We start from the raw sequence: 26,370 nt of genomic DNA on the forward strand, positions 1-26,370 counted from the left end.
TGCATTTCTAGGGGGGCAGTGTCGGGGGAAGGGAAGGTGCCGAGTAAGTGCAGGATGCGAACGGCTTCGTAGCCGTAGGAATGACAGAAACATGCCTGACTTCTTCCCACACCCGTGGCAGACACTGATAATCTGTCATGGTTTTTCCCACGGGGTCCAGTTGTGGCCTTGGGACCCTCCTTTTGGACCCAGCATTCCCGGCGGCCTCCTGACCTAAGCTGCCTGTGAGATGGGGCGTCCCTGCTCCAAATCTAGAGATGCCTGGGAAGAGGATGTGCTGTTCTGGGGACCCAGGGAGGAGGGCCCCTAGGGAGGGTTACACCCAGAGGGTGGACGGGGAGTCGGGGGCACTGGGGCCGGGGTCGTGCACCGGTCTTAACTGAACACACCCAGTGTCTTTGCCTGTACTTGGCTCCTCTGTTTTCTGGAGAACTTGGTATGAGTGCGAATTCAGTAAGCAAAAATCCCTGGGGGGTTTCTGGGGATGGAGGAGAGGAAGAAGTAGGCAAGACCCAAAAAAGAAGCTGCCCCGTATTCCTTGGTGCTGGGAGGACACTGAGCTCAAGGCCAGCAGGAGACTGAGGTATTTGGCCTTTGTAAGTGGGGCAGCATTGGGGCTGCAGGGTGGGGGAGGGAGGGGGGCCAGCACCCAGCCTCCGCTCCTGGAAAGGCCCAGTGGCAGCATTATCACCTGGAGCTTTCTCTAGACTTTAAAAAAATGTCCCCTTGTATCTGACACACTGTTCATGAAATTTTGGACCTGCTTTTTCCACTTTCTGTATTATAAAGGTTTTCCCAAGTTATTAAATCTTGCAAAGGTAATTTTTAATGGCTGGGTTCATCATCTGTTGGTTGAGCACAGCTGTGCCCTCTTCCAGACCTGGGTCTTGCCCTGGAGGAGCCTGAGCGTGGTTATGCCCTTGGAGCCTGACAGGCCTGCGTCACGCCTCTGCCCATTCACCCGCTTGTGGTTAGAACCTCCCAGTGTTCACTCGTTCATTGAACAGATGTTGAGAAGGGCTTTCTCTGTGCCAGGCACCATGCTGGGCTCTGAGCAGTGATGCAAAACCAAATCTTTACCCTTGTGGAGCTTGCACTCTAGAAGCGGGAGAGAGAAAATACACACATACATATGTAGGAGGGAGGAAATAAATCGGAGAGTCAAGTGGGAGGTCAAGGAAGGACCCAAGGAGAAGGTGATGCGTGAGTGGAGACAGGAGGGTGGTAAGGGGCAAGCCCCGTTGACATCCAGGGAGGGGGGAGCTCAGGAGGCCGTGTAACTGGAGGGGGTGGAGGGACCTGAGGGCCTCACCACCCACTGGCTTTGACTCTGAGTGAGATGGGAAGCCCTGGAGGTCTTGAGCAGAGGGGCGACAGGGTCTGGGCTCGGTCATGCCTTGTGCTTTGTGCCTTCACACAGTTTCCAGTTTGGGGCCTTTGATACATAGCTTAGTGACAAGCACCTTTACAGGCAGCCTTACTCTGCATTTCATGTCATTGGCTATGGATAGACTTCTAGAGGTAGAATTTTACTCTCCACAAGTTGAACGACTCCAAGATGCTTGCTCCTTGTTGCCAAGCTATTTCCCAGAAAGTTTTTTTTCTTTTTTAAACTAATTTACACTTCTAGCCTCAGTGGAGTTGCCTTACCACCATCGAAGTGTGTGTTTGCTTATTTTTTAACTTTGCTAATTTAATAGCTGGGAAAATGGAATAACTTCTTGAATCACAAGTGGGATCGAACATTCTTATAAATTGGTTATTTGTATTGCATGTTTTTTGAAGTGTCTATTCATGTCCTTTGCCTGTTTATCTATTGTGAATTTAGACTTTTTTCTTACCAATTTATGTAGACTCTAAATGTTACCGAGGTTAAACCATTGGAAGTCTCAAATGAAAGGGCATTTTAAAAATATCAAACCTTTATGAACTCTCTGTTCCCCCCAGCATGCTCTGCTTTTACTTGATAAGCTGGATGCTCGTGTGCTGCTGCAGCTCCCTGTGTCTCTAACCCAGGCCCTCCGACTCGGGTCTGTGCCCCGGTGATGTCCAGGGCTCTGGGAGGGGCATTTAAAACCCCGCTGTGAGCAGGGAGAGTTACATCCTGTCCCGTGTCCAAAGTGGATGCTGGTCCTCCTCCGCTCGGCACCCGGATGCAGGCTCTGCAGAGCTGCCTGCCCTTGATAAGCAGCTGCAGTGCGCTGTATCCTGTCAGTCATGCAGTTTTGCCGTCGCTTTTGAGAAAGGGGGTAAGATCTTAGAGTGTAACTTCCTTAGTGGAATCTACTCTTGTTTAAGAGGATTTTGGGAAGCAAACCCTGGTGGACATGAGCCCAGGGAATCGGGAGTGGCTGGAGGTTGTCTCTCCTCATAGTTGTGTTGAGTCTCCCCTCAAACCAGTGTTGTGGGAAATAAAATATCCTTTGGGTGCCTTACTCTTAACCAAGAGCACCGGATCTGGACGCAGGTGGGGGTGAGGGGTCTACGTTTGACTGTCACCTGCTCAGCCCCCAAGACCATAAATGGCTCTGTGTCCTGGGTTCCTTAAAGGCTGGGCTCAGTTATGTTTGTATTTCCAGCCTCTGGGCCTGGTGCAGAAAAAGAAAAAAATTACTTCATAGAATTTGTAGCATTTTTAAAAAGGCTACATAGTGCTGCTTAGACGGAATTTTGTTGGATATCTCTTAGTTGTGGTCTTGAAGCTGTTGTTGATTTTTTAAAACATCTGTTTTAATACCCATCTAATGGCATTACGAGGTGGATTTGTGAGCTGGTGGATCCTTCAGTTGGGTGTTCACAAACCTGTGTTAGGTTGATTACAGTCTGTTGCCTGCACCAGCTTTCTGGGTGTGGATGGCTATTCTGAGAGCTGCGATTGCCCAGTGGTCCCCAGCTCAGAGTTGCCAGAACAGTTGTGATGCTGAGAAATCCTGCCCCCTCCTCCATCAGGCTGGGGGACACTGCTCGTGGTTTAAGACACCTCCTTCTCTATCACCTTTCCCGAACTACCCAGTAGAATTGACCACACCCTCCTGTGTTCCCAGGACACCCCCCAAATAGACGTCTCTCCTGGCACCTGTGACATGTAGTTGCACTAACTTCTGAAAACATATCGACTTCCCTCTGGAAATGGAGCTGTGGGGTCTTTGATTTCCCGCGTGGTGCCTGGAGAACGTGGGTGCTCGGAATAACTCTGTTCCTGCTAAGACCCATCCTAACATGTCCTTCTGCTGTTTCTGTAGAAATCGTGGATGGGAACGTGAAAATGACCCTGGGTATGATCTGGACCATCATCCTCCGCTTTGCCATCCAGGACATCTCTGTGGAAGGTTGGTCTGCTCTGTTCCATGACGCCCCCACCTCTCCTGCGCCTTCACCGTCACGTCTTCCTCCCTCACCCCGGGCAGTGGGGCCTTGACTGTGGGCCACGTCCTGGGCTTCTTGCCCATTGCGGACATCTGCCCTCCTAGTCTGCAGAGAAGTACGAACTGTTTGGGGTGCTGGTTCCCACAGGTGTATTGGCCCCAGGCAAACTCCCCATTTTGAGAAAGCCCAAAGTTGCCGTGGGGAAGTGTGCTGGAAACTGCACCTGGCTCTTGGGTTGTTAAATCTGAAAGGGTAGGAGAACAGCAGCCAGAAGGGAGTGCAGGAATGGGAAGCTGACCCCAGGTCTCCACTCTGCTCCCATAGCACCCTCTGGTGGCCACTTTCCAGATCTGCAAGAGGCTGCTGTGGTCGGGGCAGTGATCTCTCTCAATTTTTAATTTCACACCAGCAGTTTTTGAGTTTAGGTCTGATATATGTGTATTTATTTTGTAATAAATTATATTTGTGTATTGCTATGCATATTATAAAACACACACCAAAAAAATTTTTAAATCTTGAAAAGATTTTTCTTCAAGTAATTTTTTAATGAGAACAATGTGGATTAAATTTGTTTGGAAATCTTGGTTTCCATATGGGAATCTTGGACTGTTGGTGATACAGCAATGGGAAGGTCTATGTTTGGTTTATAGATACTTGGTATTTAGGGCTGAAGTGGTTAAAAGGATGCCCACATAGTCACTTAGGACGTGGTTCTTGTTAGTGATGGTGGATATAAATTCATTTTCAAATTGCCACTGCCCTTTTTTTTTTTTTTAATATTTGTGCTTTTTGGTGAGGAAGATTGGTCCTTAGCTAACACCTGTTGCCAATCTTTTTTTCCTCTTCCTCTCCCCGAAGCCCCCCAGTACATAGCTGTGTATTCTAGTTGTAGCTCTGCTGTGTGGGACGCCGCCTCAGCGTGGCCTGATGAGCGGTGCCATGTCTGCACCCAGGGTCCGAACTGACGAAACCCTGGGCTGCCGAAGTGGAGTGTGCGAACTTAACCACTCGGCCACGGGGCCGCTCCTCAAATTGCCTTCTTGATGAGTTTGATTCTTTCGGGCAGACTTCTTGTCAGCTCGGATCGAATTGTCATTGTTTTAATCTCGTAATAGAGCTGTTGAAGAGCTTGAACTCAGAAGCCTTAGCTTTGCTGATTTTTTTTTTATTGTTTGCCTGTGCTTGAATTATTGTATTATCTTTACTTCGAATAATTTATGTCATTTTAAAGTCTGTTTTGTGAATTGAAAGTAAATGAGATCATCCACGAACCCACTTCACTGGGTACCATGACCTGCAGTTCACAGATGTGAACACATGGGGTGGTGTGGTTTGCAGCCATATCTGGGCTGGGAGCTGCTGGGGTCCCCTGAGATACCTGCCTTACCTTACCGACAGGGGTCTGTCTCACACACAGCAACAGTGGCAATCTATGCATTAAATATAAGAAAACCTTATTTTCTTTTAGATGAAATCTGATTGGAGTCCTAACATTTTTTTCCCACGTGGCTGTGTATGCTGCACAGGGCACACGTGCCCCTTTCTGGAGATTCCTGGACTTTAGATTCCATAGATCAATCCAACTTTCCTCCCCAAAGTGGCCACTTGGCATAGGTTGCCAACATATTTTGTCTTGCTCCATTTCCTTGATTTTTTTTTTGAAGATTTTATTTTTTTCCTTTTTCTCCCAAAGCCCCCTGGTACATAGTTGTGTGTTTTTTAGTTGTGGGTCCTTCTAGTTGTGGCATGTGGGACACCAACTCAGCACGGCCTGTTGAGTGGTGCCACGTCCGTGCCCAGGATTCGAACTGGTGAAACCCTGGGCCGCCGCGGCGGAGCGCGAGAACTTACTCACTCGGCCACTGGGCCGGCCCCCGTTTCCTTGATTAAAAGGAAGTGACGGAAATATTCTGAGTCTGAAAGGCCCTTATCTCAGTATTTAAATGTGTAATGCAGCTAACTATGAGAAACTTCCTGGCTTGCTTCTGTGTTTCTCAAGTAACTTCTCAAATGTTCCAAGGAAGTAGACTTGATGGCCTGGTAGCCGCAGGGTTGCAATCCAGGGGTCTTTGTGTGGACCCCCTGTGTGAAAGAGCCTGGGCCCTGTGGCCATGGTGAGGCCTCCCGTGAGCCACTGCCCCTCCCTCCACAGAGCCAGCCCCCTGACCTCTCCACCTGTTGTCCCCTTCCCCACAGAGACTTCGGCGAAGGAAGGGCTGCTCTTGTGGTGTCAGAGAAAGACAGCCCCCTACAAAAACGTCAACATCCAGAACTTCCACATAAGGTGAGTGGCCACGGGCTGAGGGGCTCTTGCAAAACTGAAGCTGCCTCCTCCAAGGACCCCCGCGCCCCCTTGGTGGGATCAGTCTCATCTCTAGAACAGAGCTGAGGCCCTTGTGGGCAGAAGTAGCTTTTCTTGGCAAGGGAGTATCGCCAGCCCTTGGATGCCCCCCTCCCTCTCGGCTGCTGCCTCTGACACCTGTGGCTGATGCTCGTGTACTGGGGAGCTCCCAGGAGAGTGTCGGGGAAGATGAGGAACAGAGCAGACGAGAGCTGGGACCTTGGTGGGGGGTAGGGTCGGATGTGGCAAATGTGTCTCAACTTGCCGAGCCCCACCCACAAAGTCTTGACCCCACTGCCTGGGGGAGGTGACAGGTAGAAATGTCCCTGCCCATCCTGTCTTCTCCTAACTCCTCCTCCCAAGCCTTATGTCATCATCTCCAGAACAAAGGAGACCCCCGCTTCGTGCTTTGTCCGTAGTTAGTGTTGGGCCCCCTCAGCCGCTCCTCACCTTCTCTCTCCCTCTGGCAGCTGGAAAGATGGCCTCGGCTTCTGTGCCTTGATCCACCGACACCGGCCTGAGCTGATCGACTACGGGAAGCTGCGGAAGGTACGTGTGCTCCCCTGACCTCCCACTGCCACCCTCCGGCGTGCTGGTCCCTGGTGGGTAGGTGGGGGTGGGGGAGGGCGGGACTGGGCCCCCTGTTCTGAGAGCGCATGGCCCAGCGTGAGGGCTGTCAGTCTTCTTAGACGAGCCAAGGAGACAGCCATTTAGAAGGAAGAGAAAAACACCTTCACTATATCATATGTGCACAGCATGCATGTACTTTGCTGACTTGACAGCCCACCGGGAAAAATAGCCAAACGGCGGCAGTGATTGTGTTAGAGTGACGGAATAGTAAGTGGCGTTCTCCCCTTCTGTCAGTGCAGGTTTTGTAAGGTGGATGTATTCGTTTCACAATTCAAACATTGCATTTTCTCAGAGGTGTTTATCCCGGCCGTGTCTGAGATTGGCTGGACAGCTTCCCACCATGGGTTTGGTTCACTTCACGGCTGAAGTCTGGCTGGGGCGTTTTCTTTTGCTGCTGCCCGATTTCATTTATGCTTTTGGCATGCAGCTGCTGGGAGGTTTTCCTGAGCCTGTGCCCCTGTCGAGGAGCAGACGAGGAGGTGGGGTTGTGTGGCTGGCCTCGGGGTGGTTCTCAGGGTCCGGGCTGGTTAAGGGACGCTGGCCGAGACCTTGGAGAGGGCTGTCCGGGGCCTCTCTGACTGTGCTCACCCCATCCTCCCTCTCAGCCCGTCCCTTGCCGAGGCCACGTGGTGCGGGCGTCTTGGGAGAGGCCACCTGGAGCCCTGCCCGCGCCCCACTTGATGATATGGAGCTTGGGTTGGAACGTCCTCTGTCCATGCTCGAGTCTCTTGGCAAGGGGGCTTCTAGGAGTGACTGTTTTATATTTCTCCACTTGACCTTGAAGCTTGGAGAGCACAGGGTTCAGTAAAGACCCCCGCCTTGCCTGTGCTCCCAGCAGGGACCTCTGCTTCCCAGTGGCCAAGCAAGGCTTTGTGTTGCTGGCGTGAGAGCTGCTCTGTCAACTCTGAGTGGCAGTAGGCCCTGCCTCCAGGGTGTGGGGGAGCGAGCTGCTGAGAAGGATTTGTAGGGGAGGACACGGGCAGTCACCTGCCAGGAAGGATGGAGTCCCATCCCCTGCTGGGCCAAAGCTTGAGGCTGTGGACACTGCCCACCTGGCAGGGCCCACCTGCTGCAGGGGAGGGGCCTGCAGCCTGGCCAGCACAGGGCCAGCCCTTCCCACATTCATCTCTTGGGGGACAGAGGGATCCCAGCCCTTTAACTCAGCTGCCTTGTGAGGGGAAAAAAACAGCTTCAGAACCCCCCCAACCTGCCCGAAAGCTGTGTACCCAAATCAAACAGGGCTGCCGATGGGAAATCCTAGGGGCCACGATTCTCTGTTAAACGCGCCTTCTGGTGCCTCCTCACTGTGCAGCTGATGCGCTTGGGTGATGGGCGTATGTGTGTCTGTGTCCCTGCCTGGGTGTGCTGGGGTGGCAGCAGCCAGTTAGTCCGCAGCTGTTCCCTACCCCATAGAAAGGGGGGCCCGTGCTGACCGGGCCTCTACAGTCCCTCCCCACTTTCCACAGACACCAGGAGCCTCAGCCATTCGGGAGGTGAGAGTCCAGGGGCCCTTGTCGCACAGCCAGCCAGCTCTCTCCCCACCCCCCCTCCCTCTCTGTGTCTTTTCATTTCTCCCTGCTTCACGGTGTCTGTCTCCTCCTCTCTTTCATTCAGTAGCATCAATGAAATCCAGCCCAAGTCCTGGCACAGACCTGGCCCACGGAACTGTGGCTTCTTTCCAGAAAGCACAGGTTGCCAGAGCTGACCGGTGCTTGGGAACAGGGGAGAGTGAGGGGCTCTGACCGGAAGCCCTTCCTTCCACAGTGGCCTTAGGTGGGCGTGGGGGCCTGGCGGTCCCTGGGAATGACGTGGGCCAGGTGGGTGTGTACCTGGGGCCTGAGGACTGCTTACAGCCCTGGGTGGAAGTGACCTTCACTGCCTGGCAGTGTTTTTTATCACTCTGGAAGCTGTCAGAGACTTTTCCAGAAGCACTCCACCGTCTCTATTTTGAGCGATTTCTTCCTGAAAGTGTCCCAAATGAATGTGTTTATCCCTTGGTTACTTTGTGATTCTCACTTTAGCAAACGGGGAAACTGAGTCCTGGACTGACAAAACCAGCTTGTTTTTAGGTTAGTCTGGGGATCCAAGAAATAGTGGGAGGTCCAGCAAGAAACTCCTCCCACTGAGTTGTTTTTTTTTTCCACATTTAAAATTTGTTTTTTAGTCGTGGTGAAATATACACAACATAAAACTTACTGCTTTATCCTTTTTTTAATACTCTTTCTTTGGTTTGTTTTTTTTGTTGAGGAAGACTGGCCCTGAGCTAACATCCATTGCCAGTCTGCCTCTATTTTGTATGTGGGATGCTGCCATAGCATGGTTTGATGAGTGGTGTAGGTCCATGCCCAGGATCCAAACCCATGAACCCCAGGCCACGGAAGCAGAGCACACGAACTTAACCACTGGGCCACTGGGCCACCCCCCATTTTAACCATTTTTAGTACAGTTCAGTGTCATAAGTATATTCACATTGCTGTGCCACCCTCTCCACCGACCATCTCCAGAATTCTTTTCATCTTGAAAAACTGAAATTCTGAACCCATTGAACCACTCCCCATTCCCCCTTCTGCCAGCCCCTGGAAACCACCATTTTACTTTCTGTCTCTAGGAATTTGACCATTCTAGGTACCTCTGTAAGTGGAATCATACAGTGTTTGTGCCTGGCTTATTTCACTTAGCATGATGTTTTCAAGGTTTGTCTATGTTGTAGCATGTATCAGAATTTCCCTTTTAAGGCAGAATAATATTCTGTTGTATGGATATACCACATTTTGTTTATTTATTCATCTCTCAATGGACATATAGGTAGTTTCCAACTTCTGGCTATTGCGAATATCACAGCTATGAACATGAGTGCACAAATATCTGAGTCCCTGCTTTCAGTTCTTTGGGATATATACCCAGAAGTGGAATTACTGAGTCATATGGAAATTCAATGTTTAACTTATTTTTTTCCTATTCTTTTTTTTTTTGAGGAAGATTAGCCCTGAGCTAATATCTCCTGTCAATCCTCCTCTTTTTTTTTGCTGAGGAAGACTAGCCCTGAGCTAACATCCATGCCCATCTTTCTCTGCTTTATATGTGGGACTCCTGCCACACCATGGCTTGCCAAGTGGTGCCATGTCCGCACCTGGGATCTGAACCGGAGAACCCGAGGCCGCTGAAGCGGAACAGGCGCACTTAACTGCTGCGCCACCGGGCTGGCCCCTATGTTTAACTTTTTGAGGAACCTCCATACTGTTTCCCACAGCAGCTGCACCATTTTATAGTCCCACCGACAGTGCACAAGGATTCCAGTTTCTGTATATCCTCACCAATCCCTAATGGGTTTTCTTGAGAAGGTAGCAGAAATAAGAATAGTCAGAAGGCTATAGCTGTATGAAGGAGCCCCAAGATTTCATGGAATGTGAGCGCCAAAGGAGTTTGAGAGCTCCTAGTCCAACTCTTTTTTTTTTTCAAAGATTTTATTTTTCCTTTTTCTCCCGAAAGCCCCCCGGTACTTAGTTGTGTATCTTTTAGTTGTGGGTCCTTCTAGTTGTGGCATGTGGGATTCTGCCTCAGCATGGCTTGATGAGCGATGCCATGTCTGCTTCCAGGATTGGAACTGGCAAAACCCTGGGCTGCCAAAGCAGAGCTCGCGAACTTAACCAATCGCCCACGGGGCTGGCCCCTCCTAGTCTATCTCTTGAGTAACAGATGGGGAAACTGAGGCCAGCTTGCTTACCCATGAGTCCCACTGGTTGGTGCAAAGATGAAACCAGAAGCCAGACTGATAGCACCCAGGCCGGTACCCTGCTCTCAGCACTCACTTCTTAGCAATTCTTTCTTGGGCTGCAGGCCAATATTCTTCACCCCATTTTTCTGGCAAAGAAGCTGAGGCTTGAGGAGGAAAGATGGTGTTATAAACCCCCAGCCAGTGAGCCCTCATGGTGAGGCCAGCCTTCTACATCCGGAGCTGGCCCCTGAGGACTGAGCCTCGGAGGGGCTATAACAGTTTCCTCTGCCCCCCAATCTTGGTGGTCATCCAGATGGGGGTAGCCAGCGTCTTGTCATACTTCTCACTGTCTAACCCCTTCTTCTTCTTCTCCCTGTAGGATGATCCACTCACAAACCTGAACACGGCCTTCGATGTGGCGGAGAAGTACCTGGACATCCCCAAGATGCTGGATGCTGAAGGTGAAGGCGCTTTCCTTCTGGGCCACCAGCTCTTCTCCCACCTGCCACCCAGCAGTCAGCACGAGTGGGCCCAGCAGCCTGAGGCAGGAAGGGAGAAGGCCTGGTCTCTGGGATCTCATTTGGGGAGCCTGGAGGTCACCTGCCCGTCAGGGATTCCATAGTTCCCTGAGGTTTGTAGGGAAGGGTGGCTGGTGCTGACAAAGGCTTTGAGGCTGTTTTTGCATCGACCGCCTGAGGGTGGTTCTCGCTTTGGCCTTGGGGTCTGGGTAGTGGCTGCTGGGTTAGAGTGTGGTGCTCCCTGGTTGCTGTAGGGGAGGGAAAACACTACCCTCCTGGGTTCTCCAGCTGGGGCCCTGTGAGTTAGAGTGACGAAAGAGAGACTAACAAGAGAAAAGCCAACAGCCATTTACTGACATGAGCATCGCACATCCACTCGGGAGTTCGGGTGGTGGGGATGGAAGGAGTGGTCAGTTGGGGGTGTACGTTCATCTCTAACTTCGCAGGGGGAAGGGGGAGAGAGGGCACTTACAGGAAAGCAAATGACTTTTTGGAAAGATGAGCGGGCCCTTCGGAGAATAGATGAGAGATGCGATAGTTTGTGACAACATCTGTGTGTGTGTGGAGCCATTTTCAAACATATGTAAAAGCAGAGACAATAGCATAATGAACCCGTATGTATCCATCATCTAGATAACAACTATTGAGATGTTGTCACACTTTCTTTTTTTCTTTTTTTTTGTTTTCTGTGTTGAAATATTTTAAAGCAAATCCCAGAAATCACAGGATCTCATTGCTACATGCTTCAGAATACATACCTTAAAAGTATGAATACTTTCTTTTTTTTTTTTAAAGGTTTTTATTTTGTTTTGTGAGGAAGATTGGCCCTGAGCTAACATCTGTTCCCAATCTTCCTCTTTTTGTTTTCTCCTTCCCCAAAGCCCCAGTACATAGTTGTATATCCTAGTTGTAGGTCATTCTAGTTCTTCTTTGTGGGATGCTGCTGCAGCATGGCCTGATGAGCGGCGCGTAAGTCCATGCCCAGGATCCGAACCTGTGAACCCTGGGCCACCAAAGTGGGGTGTGTGAACTTAGCTGCTATGCCACCAGCCTGGCTCCTGAATATTTTCTTATGCAACCATAAAACAATTTTCACACCTAGCAAATTAACAGTAATTCCTTGATACGTCTACTGCCCAGTTCAAAATCAGATTTCCCCAGTTTCTTTTTAGAGTCGGTTTGTTTTCATCAGGATCCAAACAGAGTCTGCACGTGGCATTTAGTTGTATTTCTTACGTCTTTTCTAATCTGTAGCTCTTCTGTCCTCCTTCCACCCCGTTTTGTTCCCGCCACTGAGCTGCCTGCAGGAGCTGGGCCGGCTGTCCCAGGCACTGTTCCCTACTCGGGGTTTGTCTGTTTGCTCCCTCAGGGCCCCATCTCACTGTCCCTCTCGTCTTCCTGTAAGTGGAAGCTGATGCCGGAAGCCAGTTAGATTCAGGCTCTGCATTTTGGCAAGAAGACCGGGTGGTCTGAGAGCCTCTGTCCACATCACATCAGGAGGCGTGTTGTATGTTCCCCAGCTGGCTTTAACTCCAGATTTTTCTTGACAGACATTGTCGGAACCGCCCGACCGGATGAGAAGGCCATCATGACCTATGTGTCCAGCTTCTACCATGCCTTCTCTGGAGCCCAGAAGGTACCCAGGGCCCCCTGGTCCTTCCTTGCCCAGCACACCTCATGCCGGACCCCACACCATGCTCACGCCCCTCCCACCCCCATCTCTCTGCTCTCCTCGGCCACAGGGTCCTGAGGGCCCGTCTCTGGTCTCGTCAGCCCCTGCGGCCAGTGTGGCGTGGTGGCCTTGCTCAGCGCCTCTCCCGCCTGCACCTCTGCTCTTTCTCTACTGTCTCCGAGAAAGTCGGGCAGGAGCTTACCTCCTGGGACCCCGATGGCTTCAGCGGGAAGGGCTGCATGGGTGACATCAGCCGGGGTGGTTCTGAAGGCCTGGCAGGTGCATGGGCAGCGGCACCTCAGTGCCCACCTCTGTGGAAGCTATAGGGTGTGTCAGGGCAGCAGGGACCTCCCTGGGGAAGCCGCTCTGGGGACCTGTCTCCTGTCTTCACTGACCTGTTTTGCAAAGGTGTCATGAAGCCCCCAACTTTCTCTTGCACATGGCCTTGATTTAGCAAATCTGTCCACAGCCCCTTTGGGTCCTGGTGCCTTCTATATCTTGCCCGGGACCCCCATGTGGGGTCGCTTTCCACTCCTGGACATAAGCACAACCCTTGGAGGGAGGAAGGGAAAGATGGGTGGGCAGACGTGAACCCCTTCAAGTGTCCTGGCCCAGATTTGCTCAGGGAGGCCTGAGGTTAAAGTCCAGTTGTGCAGGTTCCGTACTACACAAGGGTACCACAGCTAAAGGGCATCATTCACCCTGCTTCCAGATGTGGAAGATTTGAAGATTTTATTACCAGGCTTAGCTGAGGCAGCAGATGGCCCTCACTCAGTTCCCCTCACAGGCAGGACCCCAGAAACACAACATCCAGGTCACCATGACCGCACACCACAGGCCTGGCCTTCGACCTGTCACGTGCTCAGGCAAATCTCCCACCCTCCACAGGGAGAGACTGTCTCAGAAGCATGACAGGGCGTCCCGCACGTCCCCCGCCCTCTGCCCAGCCTTCCCCTCTGCTCTCCCCGCTTCCCTGTCTCAGCCTGTGCTCCCCCTGACCCTTTCTCCTGCCACCATCTCAGTTTTCCTTTCTGCTCGGTCCCTCCTTTTCTGTCTGTCCGTCCGTCTTGCGTTCTCTTCGTCCGCCATGGCTGTGTAGGTTGACTCTGTGCTGCTGCCGCTACTTTCTCTTCTCAACCTCTTCTCCTTCTCTGCGCAGATGTGTGGGCACGCTAAGGCCGGATGGGAGGGCCATGTGACCTAGTGTTTCATGTCACTGCCTCGCCTTCTCGGGTGCGCAGAAGGTGAGCTCTCCCTCGGCCTCGCCCACGCCCCCTGCTGGCCTCCCTGGACCTCCAGCAGCAGGCCCTGGAGTCAAAGGACGGGGCAGGGAAGCCCCCTCTTCTTGCAGAAGCGCAGGGTGCCCTCTGAACCTTGGCCAGGACATTTGACGGTGCCATGACCCCAGTCTCTGGATGGTCTCCTGCTTTCTGTCCCTACACACTGGGCATCATGGATGCCACAAATGGGAAAGATGCTCGTGGCCTCAGCTCCTTCCCCGGAGCCTGAGTTGAAAGCCCTCATCCCAAGCAGCACAGCTCTTGGCTGTGCTTCCTGACTACTTCCTTCACCCAGGGCCCCTTTACTTCTCCTTCTCCCTTGGTCCAGCTTAGGCAAGACCATCCTCTCAGACGACCCAGAAGCCAGAGCAGAGAGAAGTCTTCCTGCCTCCTCCCTGGTGTCAGGCCAGAGGCTCAGAGCCCTGCCTTATCATTCCCAACCAGGCCTGCCATGGACAGTGGAGCAGGTTGCACACTATACCCGGGTGCCATGTGTGCACCATAGACAATGAAAGATCTGAATATTTATTACTAAAATTGTCCTGAAGATGGAAGTAAAAATGTCTTCTAACATAATTGGTGTGACAGTTTCCATTAGAAGTGCTTTGGAGATGAGATGCCTTTAAAATATTACATGAAGGCCCTGGATGGGCAAGCAGCAGCCCTACTACCTGCCTGGATGGGTGCGCAGGGCCCTCCTCAGCTTCCTGCCAAGGCCTCATTGGCGCTGACAGAGACATGAGAGCAGCCCTGCCGGGAGGCACCCTCTCCTAGGTGTCCCTGGCCTCCCAGGATGCCCAGCCCCTTCCAGCCTCTTCTCTGGCGTCTTGCTTCTTCTTTCTCTTTGTCCCACCTCTGCTGCTCTCTCTCATCAACTTCTTCCGGCCCCTCTTGCCCCCCGTCTTTTAGCCAGGATGTGAGTGGCGTCTGTCTATTTGCCTCAGTGGGCCCCCAGCCCTGAGAACCACAGAGGGTCTGCTGGCCCGTGTCCGTGGCAGGTCTGAGCTCTCTGCCGTGGTCTCCCCAACCTTCTTTCCAACTCCCCTTCCTCCTCCTCCCCTGTGCCTTCAGGGGTTTTGTCCTGGGCTTCATGCCCGTTGGCCCTGGCCTTCCCGGTCTCTGAAGCCTTCCCTGTGTCCTGGCTGATGACAGTGCTTGGTAGGGAATGCGCGTGCGTGCGTGCGTGTGTGTGTGTGTGTGTGTGTCGGCCTGCTTTTCTCCCTCCCAGATCTCATACCACCTCCCCCCATGCCCTCTTCCCTTTCACTCATCCCTCTTGCGACCATTTCACGCTCCTTTTGTCCACCTCTGAGGACAAGGTCACCAGCTGGGGGCGGGGGTGGGAGTCGGGGTGGGGGGGTGTTCCTGTCCTGGGTCAGGGACCTCCCTGAGAGTTGCCCCGAACCACTTGTAAGGATTCGGGCAGCTGCTTAGAGCTTCGCAGGCCGGTGGGCAGGGCTCTTGCCCGTCCCGTCGTGGAGGGAGGTCCTTCAGACCCGCACGCTCTTCCCGTCTCGGTGTCGGGTGCGATGGGGAGACATCTTCCAACACCCATGCCCAGTGTCCTCTGTCCTTCCCTTGGCCTTTCTCTTGTCAACCCGTGGACGGTGGAACTAGCGTAGCAGCAGAGTCTGTTGCATGCGTGCACATCTGGTGCACATGTGCGTGTGCAGCAGTACAGGTGCCCATACACGCATGGGGCATGCAAGTGTGCCGGATTGATTTTCCTGGTCAGATGAGGACCAGCTTCTGTTTGCCACCTTGGTTCGGGTTCTGATTCTTTCCCAGCTTTCCTCCCCTTCTCTTCCCCTGTGGGGATTTAGAAGGGGTTTGGAGCAACCAGATTTCGTTTATCTAGTTTGAGCTTTAGAGTTCATGGTCTAGTGGAACTGTTTGTGAGAAACAGACATTTAAGGCACCAACTGGATTTGCTGTAGGTGTTTCTGGAAGCTTCTAGGAGTAGATGGTGCTGTTTGCATGCCTCCATCATCCATGGCTTTATTCACTCTTGTGAATCTTCTAAGGGAAAGAACCCCTTCCTGCCCTCAAGGAATTCCTGGTCCACCTGGGGAAACCGTTCATAACGGCAGCCCACCGTGGCCGCGGTCTGCTCAGTGGTCTGCTCGCTGTGGACCTGCGGGCGGGCGCACGGCTGCAGGCCACGGAGGCTTCCTGGAGCAGGAACTGGGCTTGAGGGTTTTAAGCATTGAGGAGGGGGCCCACCAGGGAGAAGCTTAGGGAGGGTTGAGGAGGGCAGCCGCAGCTTGTACGGAAGCTCTGAGATCTGATGGAGTGTGGTCTGCGAGAGGAGAGTAAGTGGCGCTGGTACAGGCTCTTGTCCCGCTGCCTGGAGCAGGGGCTGCTGGGGGAAAGCCAGAGACGGCGGCTACAGAGTGGGCCGGCTGCCGTGGGTCAGCTCCCGTGTGTTGGGGGCCTTGCTGTCAGGGACACCAGGGCTGGGTGCTGACTTGGGACATGGGGAAGGGCTAGGGTAGTGGGTGGCTGTGGGAGGAAGGAAATGGGCAATTCTAGCTAGATTTGGGAAATCTTTGACTAAAAATGTCACAGATGATTGTGGTGGCACTGATGTGAATCTGTGGGTGGCTGTGGGCTGCGTCATTTGGCCACGTCTGGGTGTTTGACGTCACCGTAATTGGGGATGGTTCCTCTCCAGACTCTGCCTGTTCCAGCTAATTGGATGCCGATTGTCAGGGTGGCAGTTTGTCTTGGGGTGGCTGAAGGTTTCGTTGGGATAGCTCATCTTCCAGGAATAATAGTCCCTAACTTCTTTAAAAATAACTAATATGAAGCCAAACATTGTTCTGTGTTCAGTTGTAAAATAGTACAACTTAAAGTAGGTCATGAAAAACAAGAGAATGCAAAACAAGGAAAGGTAAACAGAGATTTCTAGAAGTCTTTTCCTTTGGCACTTGGAAGTAATCCATTTGCCTATTCCTGTAAAATATTTTCTCAGCCCATTGATGATCTGTGCTCACATCCCTTGTCCTGTGCAAATTCTCTCATCATCAGAAAGGTCTGGCATCCTGGGGCTGCTTTTCGGGCTCCAGAGCAGGAGGAGCCTGGGGGCAGGACTCTGAAGCTGCCTCAGTTTTCGAGTTCCTCTCAGGGACTGAATCTTTCCTCCCCTATAACCAGTCTCTCCTTTGAGCAGTCTCTTTGTGTACCTGATGGTGTTGGGTACCTCTGTCTTAAATCCTCCATAGTGTGTGGGGTTCTTGTAGCCCTGGGAGGAAAAAAGCTAGAAAACCAGAACATTGGGCCGACTGGGGTAGGTTCGGATCCACCAGCAGGAGTCTCGCTTCTCTTCCACTCCAGGGACCGTGTTCTGGAGGCCTCACCAAGCTTGTGCTTCCTCAGCTGGTCTCTGACATCCTGGGCTGGGGTCAGCTGGGGTTGATGGGTGACTGAGGGACCGGTGTGGAAGCAAGTTCACCCATCAGCTGGCAGGTGGCTGGCAGGCAGCTGGCAGGCTTCTGCGGGCTTCTGCCTCTGTGAGGGAGGGAGTCGGGCAGTGAGCGCAGCGTTGGGGGCGAGGTTCTGAGAGTTCTGCATGTCGTTCCTTTTTTTTCTGAAATCAAATCTGGATTCCGGGAGCCTACTTCCTGGAGGTCACAGTGGGAGCTGGGCTGTCCCTTGAGGCAACCCTGATGGGGTTTGCAGACAGGACACGGCCTTTTCTAAAGAAAGCCCTCTGTGGTCCAGGAGGCCCAGGCTTTATTTCCAAAGGCAGATTCCCTGGTCATATTGATGGGTTTCCTCAGTCAGCCTCTCCTGGTGAGGCCAGCCTGAGAGGGGCGGGGCTGGGGCCGGGCTGAAACGCAGGCTTGGGAAAGAAATGGAGTCTTTTTGAAAAATTTCCAGAAGGCCCACTCGGGAACTCCCCCAGACTTCATCCAAAAGGAGGTCCCTTTGACCCTGGAACAGTTGCCAGGCTGTGAGGGACGGGCAAGGCTCGCGAGACCCACGGGACATCTCCTAAAATCCCGTGAATGCAGGCCTCGCTCAGTCCACCAATTTGATAAGTTGACGCACAAATCAAAGTTTGTGTGACTACTGAGCCCAGGATTTCAAGATGAATCAGGAGGACACCCAGGTGAAGGTGGGCTTCACAGCGCCAGCTGCCGTTTGCCCACCACGAGCAGCTGCCATGACTGTTACCTGCCCCGTCAGCACGTTGGGCAGGGGTCTTTGCAGCCACCCCGCATTTGTACAGGAATGTCAGTACAGAGGAGAGCATTGGCCTCCCCCAGGGCCCCTGCCCTAGCCTTCAAGGACAGTAGCCCTGTGACTGCAGGCGGATTGCCAGCTCCAGCCAGCCTCATGGGCACATCAGCCTGGTTCTCGTAACCCTGCTATTTCGGGGGCCCCACACCTTCTGGGACAGGCTCCAGGAAGGAATTTCCCTCTTCGTCGCCTCTTGGGACTCCCCCTGTTTCTCAGAAGGAAGGATGATCAGTCAGGAGTCGGTGTGAGAAGTGGCCGTGGCATCTCCAGGACAGAGTTGAGTTGAGGGACCGGAGATGAGGGTCCGAGGATGTGACTCTCTGCCCCAGTTTCTTGAGACCTGGGACTTGAAGTCCCTTTTTTTTTTTTTAAACCTTTTATTTATTTTATTTTAATTAATCAATTTATTTTTGAGGAAGATCAGCCCTGAGATAACATCTGCTGCCAACCCTTCTCTTTTTGCTGAGAAAGACTGGCCCTGAGCTAACATCCATGCCCATCTTCCTCTACTTTATACGTGGGATGCCCACCACAGCATGGCCTGCCAAGCAGTGCCATGTCTGCACCTGGGATCCGAACCGGTGAACCCCGGGCTGCCGAAGTGGAACGTGGGAACTTAACCACTGCATCACCAGGCCGGTGCCTTGAAGTCCCTTCTCAGAGGACACTCAGCTCCCTCTCTGGCCATTCCCGCTGTTCCCCTGCTGGAGGCCCACCTGCTCTGACGCCTCACCCTGGAGGATGCAGTCTCTTGCCTTGGAGCTTGAAAGGACCTTGATGATGATCTCATCCTGCTCCCTCACACACACACATATCCCAGCACAGTCACACACACATCACATGATTCTGTGGGTGTACTTCCTATTCGAAAAGTTCTGCAGGGAAGAAACATTTACATCTTCTTAGTCACTCCTTCCCAGTTCTAAGCATCCTCATTCTCAGGAAATTCTTCCTTTTGCGTAGCCTCAGTTTGTCTTGCTGCAGTTGAAACCCATTTTGTCTTGTTCATCAACCATTTGTGAGGTCTCATCTTTCTAACCCCTAAACCTTCATCGTCCCTTGTCATCTACCGGGGCACCCTTCTCCAGGGCCCCAGAGTGCATTTCTGTCTTCTCACAGGCGTCGTCTGCTCCCACCCCTAGGCTGTCTTCCTTTCTATCCAGGACCCCAAAAAGGCTTTGAGTTCACCTCCCCTTGGAGTTGGGTTAGGATGTGCACAAGAATAGAGCTGAATTCAAAAGTCACCTGAGCAAAGTGCATTGAGGACCACCTGGCCCTGCCGGTGTGGGGTGCACAGGGCCCTCCATGCACAGAAGGTGTGTTTCCCGGGATTCTGGGCCTTTGCCTCTGATTGCCGCTCCGTCCTCTTGTTCCTCTGGCTGCCGGGGCCCAGCTCCGTGTCAGATCGGCCCTCAGTGCAGGACGTGAGCAGGGCTTTCCCAGTGCTGCCCACACTTCCCTTTCGGGGCGTCCTGCCCGTATGGGCTGACCCTTATCTCTTGCCCTTAGTGGAGGAGAGGGTCCCTGGATCGTCTGTAAAGTTCTTTGAGCTTTGCCCCAGGAGACTTGAGAGATTCTGCAGGGATCCCGAGAGGCCGCACCGCTTCTCAGTCAGCCCCTTATTCCAGAACTCCCAGATTTGAATTCTGCGTCCCCGGGATCCAGCCCGAGAGCCTGAGCCTTGGGATCCCAGGGCCTCCTCTTGGAATTCCAGGATGGGCGTGAACTGTCTTATCTCTGAGCCTGAGCTGAGTGGGTTGATTCTATCAGTCATGGGATTTGTTTCTTTCTAACATACATGTTGGGCCTCAAACTCAGGCCCTGCTCCAGGGGCCCAATTCAGCCACCAAGACCTCTCTCTGGGCCCCCCTGATCCATGGGACAAGGTATGGGCTGGCAAAGAGGATGGTGAGGAGGGGCAAGGAGGCTGTGAATTCAGAGCCTTGGGAGCTGCAGGGGTGGGAGGGGGCTTTGTCGGGACAGGTGTGGACCAGGTGCTCCGGGAGGCTGACCGGGACCCTCTGTCTCATTGCCAGGCGGAGACAGCAGCCAATCGCATCTGCAAGGTGTTGGCCGTCAACCAGGAGAACGAGCAGCTCATGGAAGACTACGAGAAGCTGGCCAGCGATGTGGGTATCACCTGAGTTCTGGCCCGGCCCCAGCAAGGCCCTGCCACCCCACCCTGACAGAAAAGGAGCCCCAGAACCTGTACCTCCAGTCTGTCCTGGGGCCCAGTGCAGGCCGGGTGTGGTCCGTGGTCCCAGCACAGTTAACCCAGGACATCTTGGGCTCTGCTCCTGCTCTCCCAGAAAGCAGAGAGTGAGTCCGGGGCCAGTCTCTGGGCTTCTGAGAGCTGAGTTCCAGGCTCGTCCTGTCACCCACAGTGAGCCTGGGAAATCCCTTCCTCTCCCTGGTTCTCAGGTTTTTCACTTGACAAGTGAGAGTTGAGCCAAGGGATCTCACAGGCCTTTCCAGCCTGATGTGCTGCTGTTCTGTGAGTTTCACTCAGACTAGGAGAGGGGAACGCCTGGTTCCGAGAGGGTATGAACCAGGGAGATCAGTGCTGGCTCAGGCTGGCCTAGCGACTGAACCACCCCGGGGGACAGGATGGGACAGTGCTGGGTTTGCTCTTCTGCCATTGAATGCATTTGGGTTAAGAGTCCACATGCTTCTTCCTTGAAAGAATTCAGCCTTTGGAACAGCTCACCCCTCCCCTGGGTGGATCTGCTGTCCAGCGTAGTAAGAACCCATGTTCTGGAGCCTACGTGCCTGGGTTTGATCCCTGCTCCGCCATTCAGCCTGGGTCACCTTGGCAAGTCACATAACCTCGCAGTGCCTTGGTTACCTCGTCTGTAACCTGGGGGAGGGTCATAGCACTTGACCCCAGAGGGTTCCTGTGCTTATTCAGATGAGTTAATTTGGGTGACGTGCCTGGCACCTTGCAGGGGATCAGCATGTTTCCTCTCGTCGCTTCAGCTCCTCCGTCTTCACCATCACCTCTTCAAGGGAAACAGTCCAAGCTGTACCCTGCCTGTGTCCCAGAAGCCGCCTCTTCCCCTTTGAGTCAGGGAGCCACCTTCTAGAATCCTAGAAGGTCAGGCAGCAAGGACCTCAGGGAACAATTGTTAACTTCTCCATGGTGTCGGTGAGGAGACTGAGGCCCTGCCAGGTAGACCTAGAACCAGGACTCGCTTCTCCTGCTCTTGGTTGAGCTGTCTTCCACCACGTCGGCAGTTCTCCCCCTTGCAGAGCAGGGAGGTTCAGTGATGTGGCTGTGAGTTAACGTAGCCTAGTGGCCAGGCTTCATGATGTCTGTGATTCTCAGAGGGGGCACCCTAGAACCTGGCCTTGTGGCCCCAGAATGACCTAGGGTGGTAACTGGGGAGAGTGTGCTGTCAGGAGAGACGCCTCCCTGAAGCCCCCTGTGTGGGAAGGGCTGGCGGGAAGAGAGGGAAGCCGGCCCTCGTCCTCCCTCCCAGCGTCGTCCCCTTCCGCTTGCAGCTGCTGGAGTGGATCCGCCGCACCATCCCCTGGCTGGAGAACCGGGCGCCCGAGAACACCATGCACGCCATGCAGCAGAAGCTGGAGGACTTCCGTGACTACCGGCGCCTGCACAAGCCGCCCAAGGTGCAGGAGAAGTGCCAGCTGGAGATCAACTTCAACACGCTGCAGACCAAGCTGCGCCTCAGCAACCGCCCCGCCTTCATGCCCTCCGAGGGCAGGATGGTCTCGGTGAGCATGGGGGCAAGCCCGGGCCCCCAGCCGAGACTGCATCCGGCTCTGACCTGCTCATGGTCATGGTCAGGTGCTGCGTCGTGGGCGGAGCCAGGTTTGGCTCTACCTGCATGCACTGCTCTCGATATCATCTCTCCTTTCCAGGGTACCACCCAGGCTGGAGCCCCCATTCAGCTGTGGGGGGCGGCTTCTCTCCTGACCAGACTGGGTCAGGGGTCCTTCCAGACCCCTGAACATCCACCCCAGACCTCCCCAGCACTGCCAGCTTCCCCCTGATCCTCAAAAAATCATCTTTGCAAACAAAATGGCTTTTGACACATTGAACCAAACAGGGCGTAACTCAATAGTGATAAAGATCATTCTTACTTCCATGGAATCTTGTTGAAGCACTTAAAAAAAAAAAACTTATTACCTTAAACAAGTAATAGATTTTTGTGGTAGGATATTTCAAAGATACAAATAAGCGAAATACAGAAAATAGAAATTACTCATAATCTTACTACCCAGTATCAACTTAAACATTTTTTTGGAAAAGAGTTTTTTAGTCTTTCTATATAAACATAATTTTTAAGGTAATCCTAAAGCAGGTTTTATTCAATAAGCTGCTTTTTAAAACAACTAAACTTATATTGTGACCAACTTTGCATGTTGTTATATACTCTTTATTTATGTCAATTTTTGTTATTCCTCCCTATTCAGGGAGAAAGTTTATGAGCCAGAGAAACATGCAAAAGAAGTTTAAAATTGACGCGCATAAAGCTTTTGTCCTTTGAAATGAGAGTAATGGGAGGACGTGGCATAGCAGGCAGGGACTCGAGGGAATGGGAGGAGCATGCGAACAGCAGTGGGAGGAGGCAGGACCCAGGAACCCGGAGGAGAGAAAGGAGGCCCTTGACGTAGTGTATGCAGTCTAGGCAAGTGTGGTCCTTTCCTGGGCTCCGGGGCTGAATCAGCAGTTTTTAGCTGGCCAGAGCTTTTGCTAGCCGGAGAGTCTCTGTGCGGGTTAGAAAAAATGTCCCTCCTCTGGGTGGGTGCAGGCTGGCCCCCAGGCACATGGTGGGGACCAGGGCAGCACGCAGGCTGGCTTCAGTCCCAGTTGCTGCCCAGAGGATGCCCTTGTGCAAACTGTAGGGGGTGGCCCTGTCGGTGGTTTCCTGTCTGGAGGGCTATGGGTTTGTGCTCAGCATCTGTCACTATCCTCAGACTCTTGCCCAGCTCGCCCAGGCCAGGGTCCCTAAAGCTCCCAGGCTACTTCCCAGAGGCCAGAGCCCATGAGAGGATCCAGAAAACGTTGGGGAGGCTGCTTGCCCCATTCAATTCGTTGCTCTGTTTGCCTGGCTGGTCCTACAACCTCTCTGATTGGTCAGAAATCCTGTCAGAAGCCAGTCCTGGGCCACAGAAGGCCTTGGGCTCTTTCCCTGTGGGGCCGCACACCCAGAGCCCCACAGCTGGGTGGCCCATGTGGACTCAGCTCCACTCCCTGCCCAAGAAGCCGGATGCCTTGGGGGCCGAGGGAAATAACAGTGGGGGCTGAGTGGGTATGGCCAAGATGGGGAGGAGGCTCCTGGAAGGCACAGAGCAGCTGTGGGGGTCTCAGGGGCCAAGTGGAGCTGACCCTGTGCCTCCCGTCCCCTCAGGACATCAACAACGCCTGGGGCTGCCTGGAGCAGGCAGAGAAGGGCTATGAGGAGTGGCTCCTGAATGAGATCCGGCGGCTGGAGCGGCTGGACCACCTGGCAGAGAAGTTCCGGCAGAAGGCCTCCATCCACGAGGCCTGGACGGATGGTAAGGCCAGCCCAGCCTGCTGCCTTCCCAAGGGCCTGGCTTTCATGTTCCCCCAACCCAGCCACCAGCTGCACCTCCTTTCTTTTCTTGCCTTTTGTTAGTTTTGTGTTCCTTTTGTCTCTTACCAGTTCCTTGACATTAGGCAAATTCATCAGTCTTTGGGTTGCCTCAGTTTCCTCATCTGTAAAGTGGGGGTAATAAGAGTGTCAGCCTCATAGGAAGAAGCATGGGCCGGCAAGGTTGGCTCCTTCTGGAGGCTGTGAGGGGGACCCCATCCCATGCTTCTTCCCGGCATCTGGTGGTTGCTGACAGTCCTTGGGGTTCCTTCGCTTGAGCAGCATCACTCCAGTCTCTGCCTCTGTCTCCACATGACTGCTTCTCTGTGTCTCTGTGACTGAAATCGCCCTCTCCTTTTTCTAATAAAGACTCTCATCATTGGATTTAGGGCCCACCCTAATCCAGTATGACTTGTCTTAACTCATTACATCTGCAAAGACCCTATTTCCAAATAAGGTCAGGTTCTGAGGTTCTAGGTTGAAGTGAGGTGGAGTGGGACACTATCCAACTCAGTACCCCCTTCAAAGGGTTGTCATAGGCTTAAATGTCCTAACTATGTTTTATGCTTAGTTGAGTGCCCAGCACGTGGAATGCACTCGGTAAATGGTAGCCATGGGTGTTTTTCCTCCACTGCCTTCCTCTTCCTTTTTCTGCCCCCCAGTTATAGTGACCTAGAACGCTTGCCTTAGCACATGTGTGTCTCCCTTACTCTGACCTGGAGGCACGTGGGGCCACGTGTAGCATCTGCTTGTTGGCTGCTAAGGTTAACTGCAAAGAGAGAAAATCATTCCTAGAAATCTTCCTCAGAACCCAGGTCAGGGCTGGAGAGGGGCATGGACTGCCCAAATCCTAGGGCCCTGAGCCCATGCCAGCTGGAGCCCCTGGGGCAGACCCCACTGGCCGGTGGAGCTCAGTGCCCTCAGACTCCCCGACTCAGCTCTGTTGTGCTCCTCAGACCTTAGGCTGGAGACAAGGCGGGGATGGCCACACTCTGTGGCTACCTGGCTAGGGAGGGGATTGGAGTGCCCTTGACTCAGCCAAGGGGGTTGGCTTCAGCTGCCTGTTGTAAGTACACACGCTGGGCTTTGTACACAATGACTTGAGGTTGCTGCCCATCCTCCACTGTGTGTGTATGGAGTTATGTATCCAGGCGTGGATGGTGCAGAGTGGAAGGGGATGGTGGAGGTTGCACTGGTTCACCTACAGCTTCTGTCGTCTCCTCTCTGGGGCCAAGGAATAGCTCGCGGAAAGGTACAGAGACGGACTGGCCCCGTCTGCTTGCCAGCCCAGCAAGGGCATGAGAAGTGCTGGCGTGCCAGCGGTAGATGCCAGCACAACCTCTGGACAAAGCAATCTGGCTACATGTATTTACACCTCACAAGGTTATTGCTCACTGACCCAAGAATTCCATTTCTTGAGACTGTCTAAAGAATTAACCATAACACGGAGGAGGTCCTGTGCCTGGAGATGTTTGCAGTGGGACCATCTGCAACAGTGCAAGCCCAGGGCCGGCATGCCCCACAGGAGGGTGGCGAGTGCTTACGCCGACAGTGGTTCAGCCATGCGGCGGAATGTTCCGTAGCTATTGGAGTGGCACATAGGAAGGCCACGGAGCCGAAGTAGAAACTCTGGTGATGTGCTGCTGGAAACATAATTTATATATCCCCTGTGGTTTTAACTCAACATCCATATGGGGAAAGACCAAGAACTAAAGAGGCTCATCTATATTTTTTCCTAAACTTGTCATTTTACTATTCTGACTTAAAGAAAAACGAGGAGAAAGAGGGAAAGAAGTGCTATATTGGGCACAGCTCTCGGCCTCACAGCCCAGGCTCATTTACTGAGGGGATGAGCATGTGTGACGGGCATGAACAGTGTGCGTGTGCAAGGGTGGGCATGCGAGAAGGCCAGCCCCTGTCCTGTGCCAGTCGTTTCACAAGGCAGCTGGTGAACATCCTCATCTAACAGCGGTTCCAGGGGGTCGTTTCTCATTCCATTTTCCTCCCAGGAAACAGAAATCCAAGAAATGTGAGCCCTGCCCGGCCCTGAAGAGAGAGGGCAGTGCGCCTGATGGTCAGAGAGGACTCTGGTCACCAATGGCTTACATGCAGAGTGTGTGGGACATGTTGACCACACTGAGAGGAACTGGGAGGGGGTCCTGGCAAGGCTGCTGGGGACTAGCAACAGTAAATAGAGAAACTCTGAAGAGGGAGCATCCTGGGGTACTTGGCTGGCTTTTTCCTGGTTAGACCACAGGGCCTAGAGCGTTGTTTCCTGCTGTTCATTGAGTTAACATTATGCCCTGGTGTTCCCACGTAGTCTTGCATAGCATCCACACCTAAGCACTCCTAATGGCCCTGTGCAGGCCCCATGGAAATGGTGAGTTTCCTGCCCTGCCCTGCAGTGGGTGTTCTGGTTGCACATCTGCTTTCTCAAACTGCAGGTCACTGCACGGTGGACATCTCCTTGGCGTGTACTCTGGGAGTGGAGCTCCTGGAGTCCTGAGGGGGTGGATGGTTGGGGCCAAGAAGATGGGGCCTCCCAGCTTCTGCTCAGCCTTGTACTGCCTCTCCCTGAACCAGGCAAAGAGGCCATGCTGCGGCAGAAGGACTATGAGACGGCCACCCTGTCAGAGATAAAGGCCCTGCTCAAGAAGCATGAGGCCTTCGAGAGCGACCTGGCCGCCCACCAGGACCGTGTGGAGCAGATTGCTGCCATTGCACAGGAGCTCAAGTAGGCGTGGCCCAGTGATGGGCTGGGGCTGCTGTGGGAGATGGGGGTGTGGCTGTGAAAAGTGAGGAGGGTGGGTATAGCCAGGTGCATTGGCAGGCAGGTGGTCAGTAAAGAAGACTGAGAACCTCCGTCAGTGGAGAATGAGCCTATGGCCCTTTCTGTTGCAGGCCTTTGGTTCTTTTTTTTTTTGAGCAAGATTTGCCCTGAGCTAACATGTGTTGCCAGTCTTCCTCTATTTTTGCTTGAGGAAGATTAGACCTGACCTAACATCTGTGCCAGTCTTCCTCTATTTT

At 53.1% G+C, this 26,370-nt stretch overlaps 1 protein-coding gene across 2 annotated transcripts in view; it reads left to right on the top strand.

Moving 5' to 3' along the window:
- Positions 1–26,370, top strand: part of LOC124233751 (alpha-actinin-1) — a 94,662-nt gene that overhangs the window by 57,727 nt on the left and 10,565 nt on the right. For both annotated transcript variants that reach the window (XM_046650924.1, XM_046650923.1), the window contains exons 4-12: positions 3,243–3,329; positions 5,563–5,650; positions 6,178–6,256; positions 10,432–10,513; positions 12,121–12,206; positions 19,804–19,896; positions 21,269–21,499; positions 23,140–23,287; positions 25,927–26,077. In XM_046650924.1, coding sequence (XP_046506880.1) covers positions 3,243–3,329; positions 5,563–5,650; positions 6,178–6,256; positions 10,432–10,513; positions 12,121–12,206; positions 19,804–19,896; positions 21,269–21,499; positions 23,140–23,287; positions 25,927–26,077 — 1,045 coding nt within the window. The remainder of the gene's footprint in view (positions 1–3,242; positions 3,330–5,562; positions 5,651–6,177; positions 6,257–10,431; positions 10,514–12,120; positions 12,207–19,803; positions 19,897–21,268; positions 21,500–23,139; positions 23,288–25,926; positions 26,078–26,370) is intronic.

This window comes from Equus quagga, unplaced genomic scaffold, assembly GCF_021613505.1.
Source record: "Equus quagga isolate Etosha38 unplaced genomic scaffold, UCLA_HA_Equagga_1.0 220_RagTag, whole genome shotgun sequence".
Classification (NCBI taxonomy): Eukaryota; Metazoa; Chordata; class Mammalia; order Perissodactyla; family Equidae; genus Equus; species Equus quagga.